This window comes from Melanotaenia boesemani, chromosome 5 (assembly GCF_017639745.1).
Source record: "Melanotaenia boesemani isolate fMelBoe1 chromosome 5, fMelBoe1.pri, whole genome shotgun sequence".
Taxonomy (NCBI): domain Eukaryota; kingdom Metazoa; phylum Chordata; class Actinopteri; order Atheriniformes; family Melanotaeniidae; genus Melanotaenia; species Melanotaenia boesemani.
Genome location: NC_055686.1, coordinates 16,107,739 through 16,117,442, shown reverse-complemented (window position 1 = coordinate 16,117,442; position 9,704 = coordinate 16,107,739). Strand labels below are relative to the sequence as shown.

The 9,704-nt window shown below is 38.1% G+C and overlaps 1 protein-coding gene across 2 annotated transcripts in view; it reads left to right on the top strand.

Moving 5' to 3' along the window:
* Positions 1-321: 321 nt before the first annotated feature.
* The window catches only part of plcb3 (phospholipase C, beta 3 (phosphatidylinositol-specific)), a 60,987-nt gene continuing 51,604 nt past the window's right edge, over positions 322-9,704 (top strand). Inside the window, exon 1 of one of the 2 annotated variants that reach the window (XM_041985403.1) lies at positions 322-1,230. In XM_041985403.1, the coding sequence (XP_041841337.1) occupies positions 1,132-1,230 (99 nt within the window). In that variant the 5' untranslated portion in view covers positions 322-1,131. The remainder of the gene's footprint in view (positions 1,231-9,704) is intronic. The other variant, XM_041985402.1, reaches the window with a different exon arrangement.

Sequence of the window (9,704 nt, the reverse complement as noted above, 5' to 3'; positions counted from 1 at the left end):
ACTCCAAAAGTCACCAATTCTACACTCAGCTAACCTCACAACTGTATCTGCCTAGCTTTGTTTACTTTGTTTTTGAGCAGGTATATACAGGAAAACAATGACAAACAAGAATTCCCTAAAGCTCACATATAATTTCAGTTTTGGCTCCAATTATTGCTTTATAATCTTGTTTTTATAACTGGGTCAAAACCGACCCTTACAATACAAAGGTAATCATTTCAACGAGAACATTTTATAATTAAGAGAAAAACTTTTTTTTTTTGGCTTTATTTAGTTTAAATAGAGTTTCCAGACAAAGTCAAGAAGCCTTGTTGCAATAAACACATTTATGTGGCTCTTTTTTGGTGCTAAAAACGGGTCAGTGCCGACCCTAGCACAAGAGAAAGGTTAATATATGCATGTAGTTAAGAGAAAAGGGATACAAACAAGGAAACTGCATAAAAACAAACCAGTTTCACTTAAAACTCTGCCTAACCCTGCTTCTCATGTCTGTTATCATTCAGCGCTATCTGACGCCGTCCTTCTTTTTTTTTTTTTTTTTTTACTATCCCCTCTCAAAATCTCCTTTTCCTTACAGAAAACATGCTGGGAGGAGAGGAGGAGGAGAAAAGAAGAAACGCCTCAGAGGCGACAAGAGAGTGAGGAAGCAAAGAAAGTTGGTAGAGGAGCGAGAGGAGAGCAGAGGGGGCAACCAGATGGAAGGAAGGAAGGAAAGGATCACTTTACAGGCTCAAGTGCGCGATTAAAAGATCCTGAGTAGATAAACAAATATATGAATCAAAGCCTATAATAATAATTTTAAAAAGGGAATCGCGGGCGCGTCACCGCGCTGCGTGGACGCGAGCAAGACAAGACAAGCAGCGGTGCGCGCTGAAGCAGCCAGGTCCTGTCTTTCTCTGCCTGGATTTTACTCCTCATGTTCCTCAAACTCTCGGTGAGGTTCGTCAACTTTTAGGGTCAGTGCGTGAAAAACACCCCTTCAGCTTGGCCTCAATCAATTCTTTCGGGACACAAGCACAAGAAGCACTGGGGAGAAGGTGGAGGAAGGAAAAGCGCGTTGTTACTTCCGAGGAGTGCAGCTCGTTGTCGCCGGGGTTTAGGCGTTGGCAACCGGGTAGAGAGCCCCTCGTCATGGCCGGGGCCAAGCCGGGAGTCCACGCGCTGCAGCTCAAACCCGTGTCCGTCCATGAAGTGCTGAAGAAGGGAGGGAAATTCATCAAATGGGACGAGGTGAGAATGACATCTTAGAAAAGTTGTTTTCACTACAAACAGCACATTTTGCTGTAGTCATTGCAAAAGCCTTCAAGGAAAAAAAAAAAAAGTCAAAGTTTTGATCAAGGCGCAATTCTGGTGTGAGAGACCACTTTTGACAGTAGGCCCTCTGTTGTGAGGTGTGTGTGTGTGTGTGTGTGTGGTGGTGGTGGTGGTGGGGGGGGGGGGGGGGGGGGGGGATGTGGGATACAGACATGTTTTGCGTGCAGGTGTGCGTGACCTCGTAGTCCTGCGCTGAACACAGAAACCCCTGTACTGCAAGTGGGTGTTAATCAGATAGTCTTGTTAAAAAAAAAAAGCCCCTCTGTTGTCGCCAGCAGTATAAAATGTGTGTGTTGTGCTAAATTCTTGTCAAGCCGGTTTTTCTCGGGCTCCGGTTCAATTCAGACGCCCTCATCCACCTTTCTTTCTGCTCTTTTCTCTCTTTACGCACATTCCCCTCTTTTCTCTCAGAAGATTATAGAGCAAGAGGCACCTGTTTCAGAAGCGGTGTGTGTTTTTATAGATGTGGGATTTCACTGTACTATGCAAAAAAGGTGAAAATCACCTGCAGATGATTCCAGCTAAAAGTTTTTGCTTTTCCGTTTTTACCTTCCGCGTTTTTAAAAGCATGACTGGCAACCCTGTCATTGAATTTAGTGAGTTGGAGTTTTATTGGACTATGTGCAGAGAGTAGGTTTGTGTCCATGTGTCTGAGCAGGCATCAATGATTAACTGAGTGCATGACTGAAGGGCTCAATCTGCAGGCTCGTGCTGGATTTACTAAACAACTGCATGCAAAGTGTTTATGTGTGAGTGTGGGGAGAGGTGTGTACTTCCAGTTAACCTGTTATCAGAGGTGTGAATTGCAGATTCAAGGTCAGGTGCGGTGTACACTCAGGTGTTGTAAAGTAGAGCAACATATAGGCAACCAAACACAACCCATTATAGCAAAAATATTATTTGTTTGTAAGATTATCTTTCAAAGACGGGTCTTGTCACGCAAACAGTGAAGGCCATATCCTTTTGATTTCCTTTTTCTCCTCTCCCTCGCACACTAACTCTCCCTGTTTGTCTCTCAAAGGGAATTCCCAGGAAATGGTTATGCTGCTGATTAAGTGTGTGAACACTCAAAAACATATACATGCTTTCTCCCTGTCTATCTTTCAGCCCCTCTTTCCCACTATCTGCTATGTCCCTCAAGAGTCAACAAATGGAAATCATTTGGAGATGAAGATGAACTTGTTTGCGCTGGGGAGTTGTGCGGATGTCAGATTATTTGTTAAAAATTCATTCATCGACCCGTTTTCTCCCTTATCACCTTGAGTGATGTGGTCAGCTTGCTGATAATTCAGGAGGTTTAATGAGTATGAAGTGTGATCATGCACAAAAACCAGGATCGTTTCTATACGTGAAATGGTAGTTCAAGAGATTATTCAGTGTATTTCTTCAGATAATACACATTACCTGTAGGAGAATCTGATTAGCTTCACTTGGTAGATGATATGCTTTTCTGGGTAATCATACATATTGCATCATTAAATAAGTAAAGGAAGACGCTGTACTGGCCAAAGTTACATCTTGCAGTTTCAAGAAAACTGTTGTAGACTAAAACCAAAAGTTAATTTGCTGTAGCTGTTGCTGATAGTTTTTCCTGTAATCTTCCTAGACAAAGTGCTCTGTAAACAAAAATCTATCAATGTATAGTTTTATACCTTTTATAGAGGTATTAGCTTGCCTTGCTCTAAGGTCATGCAGGCATCTTTTTTTACAACTCAGATGGACAGATGTGCAGTCCACCAAAAATTAACAATGTGTAGGTTAATGGTGATGGACAAAGTAGACTAATAAGAAGAAATATAATTTTTTAACACTTAGTTTCACTTCACCACAAAGCAGATGTTTGTCCTTTTTGACTTCTGCCTTTCCAACAGCTTAAAAACATAACATAGAGTCCATATGTTTAGAGCTTAAGTTGTTTTGTAAATAGCAGATGGCATTAACAGAAAAAAAACCAAAAACCCTCAACATAAAAGAGTGATGTCGCCATAGGGCTGCAGATGATGACGTCTTTTTTTTTTTTTTTTCATTTTTTAAATCACCAATAGTTTTGGTGTCACATCACCACTGGGATTTCATGCATCGGTACCCATTTTTCTTCTCATGCATTTAATGCTTGTGCCTCTCCAAGTTGCTACTCTATTGAAATATGCCTCCATGTTATGTCACATGACAATAAATCTCTGCAAATGAGGAAGAGAAATAAAGAAGTAATTAAATTGTTTGACTGAATCATGAATTAAGTGTTTCTTTAGAAACATGTGTGACCAATAAATTTAACTGCTTTAAAAAAAAATGTATGGAGCACCGTGTAGCCTTCATATTGTTGTGTGTACTTTTTGAAGTCTCAAATTTTACATTAAGCTATTACTTTGTTAGAGTTGTGTACAGTAGTGGTGCATCCCGATTGCAAAGATTCCACTGTTATGTTATGTTTTCAGGAAACCACAATTATGGACCGTATCTACATTCCTTTTATAATGATTTTATCTTCTCTTCTTTTTCCTCTTTCCCCTCAACACACATGAGAAACCCATGGGTCGCCTGCACAACAGCAGCTTTATCAAGCCACAAACAAGAGCTCATTAGGGGGTGGGAGGGATTAGAGGTAATTTTGAAGCACCCTGCTTTCAATTGAGGGAGTTCAAGTCCTGCAGGAAAACAATTTTGTCCTTTTGTTTTAACTTGGATTTCACTATTTCATTTTGTGTTGAGTACCGACTCTGACGTCTTTTAAGTTTTCTTTGCAAGTGTATGCACACCAGAGTCACTTGGTGAGGTTTAGGAAATGAGATATTTGGTTAGGTTTGGAGCCAAAAAAAAAAGAAAAAAAAGCATGGTTCAATGATAAATACAGCATTTATGTTACCCGGTTGCTCCTTGCAAACTGTCACCGTGTCAGGTTATTTCAGAGAAACGGGACTCTCTTGCCCAGGAATGAATTTAGGATACACAATTGTGGTTTTAAGAAATATAAAATTGCTACATTAGTCTCAGGAGATGAGGTTGAGAGACCTGCAAGCTTTAGCTCTGGCTAAAAGCCCAAGGAACATTATGCACATCCAGTGGATTGTAGCCACAACTTTTTTACTGCCACACCCAATTATGTTAAACATTCAAGCCAAATACCAGGACCAGAACAGAAAACGTTATTTTGACTTGGTTTTGGAACTGACTCAAAGTGGACGTCTGAAAAACTGCAATGAAAAACAGAAACAATGAAATAAAGTGATGTACACACACAAAAAAGAACACTTCCTGTTGTAAGTTTCGTAATTAAAATCTCAATGAAAACAGGAAAATGAAGCGACTGACTTCGTATCCACGCAGCCAGATGAAAATCTGATGAGATGACTTGGAGTACATGTATGAGAATTATCACTCATAATCATGATGACCTATTTCCTAAACTCTTGACTATCGTGGTTCTTTTTGGGTTTCAGGAACTCATTGAAGAAACCTCACTTCCTGGTGTACTGTAATTTAAATGATGTGTGTATGAAATGGAAAGTTTGCTTGGTTTTAACATTAATGTAGTCCTAAATTATCCTAAAAACAAATTAATGACCAGTAAAACTTGTATTTTACTTTGCAGAATTTAAACCCCATAGTGGAGCTGAAACTGTTCATTTGCTATATATCAAAGTGAAAGTAAAATTTGATGCCAGCTTTGTAATGTGAGGATTCATCATTTCAAACTAATGGCTTAGATGAGATTAAATAATTTGAAATATCTAAGTGTGTTTTGTTAGTTTTCTAAGATTTATTAGATGAGCAAACACTGCAAAAGTTAGGGAAATGAGTACATTTCCAGTTTAAGGCAGTTTTCCAGCATTAATTCAGTTTTTTTTGTATTTGATAAAAACATTGCTTCTGTACCTCCTCAGTTTTGATTGCTTATATTAGATATATGAACCAAGATGACTTTCAGCTAAGAGACAAACGGCTACATTGAAACTAGTTTATTTTGTGTAACCAGAAATTCTTCTTGCAATACCATGTGCAATAATTTTCTTCCAAGAAAAACCTGGACAAACCTGGAAAATGAATTAAAACACGCTGTCTGTAAGAAAATCCAGTTTTCCTGGTTTAGAGATTTTGGAACCATTGAAAGTAACTGGGCACAACTCAGTCGGGCACTTTGGTGCATGTAGCTAAATTTATCCCAAATTGGGCAGTAAATGTAATAATAACCACCAGTAAGAGAAGGTGTTTTTTTTTCTTGTTTTCTTTCTTTAAATTATGCATTTCTTAATATAGATTTTTTTCAGATACACACAATCCGATCACAGATCTGTTATCGCTAAACCATATTTTCAGAGATGCTTAGGATTTGTCCATTAAAAATGTGTTCTAATAGTTAAAAAATTAACCTTTGTCACAAAAACGATGGTTTCTTTAAAGACTTAATGTAGTGCGATAAGAATGAGGACAAACACACAAGCTGCCTGAGGGCAGTGCAGTTTGTTTACATGAAAATCCCACTTTTGACCTCATCCCCTCTTTTTTCCCCTGTTCTCCATCACTATTTCCTCCCTCTTCATTTCTTCATCTTCTACTCTCAGGTTCATCTCACATCATCCATTCATCTTTTTTTCTCATTCATTCACCTCTATTTGAATCCAATGTCAGTCATTCAGCTGCTCCTGTGTAGTCTCCCTATAACTTTTTTTTTCTTTGTTTAACTTTTTATACCCTTTTGTTCTCACAAAACAACTCCTTTTTCTCAATTGCCTTTGGGCAATTTACTATAGACACATGAAGTAACACACACATTGCGACTGACTCATGCACGGGGGAGGAGGACCAGGAATGCATTCCAAATTGACTCTTTCTTCTGTGTTTTGGCTTGTATACACATGTGCATGTGCGTTGGAGGGGGGGGGGTACTTTTGTTCTGGGTGTGCGTTTTGCGTTGAATGACTTCCTGTTTGAGCTTGTTGTGAGGCTCCAGAGCCAAACCATTTTCCTTCAATCTCCCTCCCTCTGTCCTGTGTCTCTGCTGCCGGTGCTCCTGCTCCGCCCTGTGCAGCTAAGCCACAATTCAATTTAGAAAAATTCCAACTGGAATTCAGTTAAAATTCCCCCTAAACAAGGAATTAAAAGAAGCAGAGGCAGACGGTTTGCCTACAGAGCAGCTTGGCACTCAATGCTGGTGTCTTGATACGTAAAGATACACAAAAACAGTCTTAACATCTAATGTTAATATTTACCTCTTTTGCAGTGCTTATGGTTTCACAAAATTCTGATTAAACCTGTATGAACTTTTTTTTTATATATATATATCTCCAAAAGCAAAAGGAGATCTAATCCTATGGGACAAACATTCCTCACATTTTGCTTTGGTCAGATCCAGATGGAACAAGTGAATTTGTTTTCCAGATTTGTGGACTTGATTTGTTTAATCACTTGATTTTTTTTTCTAAACAGGGCCTTGCTAAAAAAGTCACATGAAATCAAGGTGAGCTTTGGGAATCTGACATCCCACTTTTGAAATTAGATGTTCCTTTTAAATCTATATAAGCTGAGATAATCATAGTGAAGCACAACATTTTGCATTTTAAGGGTTGCTTCCTCTAACAGTTTGAGATCAGATTTTAAAGACGGACTTACAGGAGTTAAAAACTATAGTGTTAGCCACATACAAGGGCAAGTGTGACACAATGGTGCTTTTGTCCTTGGTGCACAGCTGTGTTGTCAAACCAAACTGACAACAAACACTTATCTTGTCACTTACATTCTGGTTTTGCTTTTGCTGACTTTACCCCAATTTGTTGGACATACATTTGCTGTGCTTTTGCAAGTGCAACCTTACAAGAAAGTTTGCACCAGAGATGTGCAGATTCAGCCAAATGTGTGGTTTGGATCATTTTCAGTTCACTTGTAAGTGGGTTTAATCCAAAATTACTTTGAGGTCTGTTCAGCTGCAGTGCAGATGGTAAATTGTTAAAGCAGTAGTTGTATGTTTTGGGAAATACTCATATTAACTTTCTTAATATCCCCTCTCATGCTTTTTTTCAGCTCTACAATATTGAGAATAATTTTGGACTATTCTGATGCTCAGATGGTACAAGATGCCAAAATAATATGGTGTTTTACAAGTAAACAATAACTTAATGCCATCAACAAGGCAACAAGAGGCTGCAGGTCTTTGTACTGTACACATAGCTCCCATGATCTGACTACGCATAGAATCAGTTTGAAAGAGAGGAGACTGTTGAGAGACAAACCCCTACCAGAGACAGAAAAATGAGGCATTGACATCATTGACCCTATCATAAAATTAGGTCTTTATAAAATACCCCAAGTGTTTTTACTGCGTTTGTGTGTGGTATGCAGTGTCTGCACAGCTTCATCAGAAACCACAAGATTGTTAGCACTGATGCCAACTGAGCTCTGTTTCTGTATAACACATTGTTAAAGTGATTATAACTTTAACCCTTACCAGAATGAAAAATATGTGAAAAGCAATTACAACAATCTCTGGATGCAGGACAACTTGTATAACTTAAAGCTAATATCAATTTTGTTTTATCTACATTACATCAGATGCACATGATTCTGCCTCATTTGTTTAATGACATAAGGAAAATTAGCTTGTCCACCTGGCTAAGTGTACATGCCAGTTGGAGTTCATAAATAAAGTCTACTATTGAATAGTTTGATATTAGATTAAATGTCAGTTGGACTTTGTCTCACTACAGGCCAGTTGGTTGGCAGGTTTTTTGTTTGATGTGAAAGTAAGGCAAGCAACAGAAACAGACTAGTTAGACTTAACATCAGGGCTTGTACAGTTTATATATATATAAAAACATTTTTTAACAAGATTTATTTTTATTTAGCCTTTATTTAACCAGGTTAGTCCCTTTAAGATCAAAGGTCTCTTTTTCAAGGGAGAATGGCCAAAAGGGCAGCAGCATAGTTTACAACTTTGAAATTTGCTTAAATAAAACACGTGCACACAGACAAGGTAGACTACAATGATTCCACCAGAACTTTAAACTCATTCAGTGTAACAACGGCTTAAATTGAGTTTCAGATTGTAATTTATTCCAAGTATTAGGGGCTGAAAACCTCAATGCTTTCTTGCCCAGTTCAGTTCGTACTTTAGGGACAACTATTTGCAGAGCATCCAGTGACTAAAGATTGAGACTTCATTGTTTTGTTGCAAAATGACAAGACAAATAGGACAGACTGATACCCAGATGGGTTTTGTAAATGAACACATACCAATGACTGAGGCGTTAAGCACAGAAATATGACCAGTTAACCTTAGAAAAGAATATACAATGGTGAGTAAGGGGACCGCAGTAAGAAATGAGTCTCAGTGGCTTATGGTACACACTATCTAGCATGTGGAGATAATGAGCAGAATCATTCATATACAACACATCTCCATTGTCAATAACAGGCAAAAAGGTTGCTTCCACCAATTTCTGCTTCACATGAAAAGCAAGAGTTATTTCTATAGTAAAATAAAAGTTTAATTTCTTTTACAACATACTAAATTTGCTCCCTAAAATACATGTGGTCATCAATTAAAAATCCTAAATATTTAAAAGTAGATACCAACGCATGTTGACCATTTCTTTTAAAATTTTCTTAAACAGTGCTGATCTTGCAGTTTTTGAAGTGGTAAAAAACATACATTTTGTTTGGTCTACATTTAAAACAAGTTGAAGATGACAAAGTTGTTCTTGTCCTTGTGGATGCTGTGCAGTATATGACAGTGTCATCAGCATAGAAACGAAAAGTTGAATTTGTAATTTTCTGTCCAAGATTATTTATGGAAATAGTGAATAACAATGGGACCAACACCAAACCTTGGTGGACTCCCTTTTTCACTTGTAATACTTCAGAGGAGGAACCTTCAATCTGAACAGCCTGGGTTCTGTTTGTGAGATAATTTGCAAACCATCCAACTGCTTGCTGAGAAAAACCAATAGCTTCAAGACATTTAATTAAAGTAATATGATCGACAGTATCAAACGCCTTTGACAAGTCAATAAAAAGGGACAAACAGCACTGCTATTGTCAAGAGCTTCAGTTATATCATTTAAAACCTTCATAGCAGCAGTAACAGTACTGGGATTTTTGCAAAAACCTGACTGAAATGGTGACAGAATAGAGTTGGAGGCTAGAAAGTGTTTTACCTGTTTATTGATCTGGGATTTAAGCACCTTTGCCAGAACTGGGAGTTTAGAGATTGGTTTTTGATTATTTAAAATACCAGGGTCACCTTTTAGGGGGGGAATTACAAGGGCAAGATTATTTTATGGTTTTAAATGTGTGTATATCAACTAAAACTGATTTAAGTCTTTTACTATTATGAGTGGTAGTGTGTTTACCCACGATATGATGACAGCGACAGTATACACGGAACTGGAGCACTG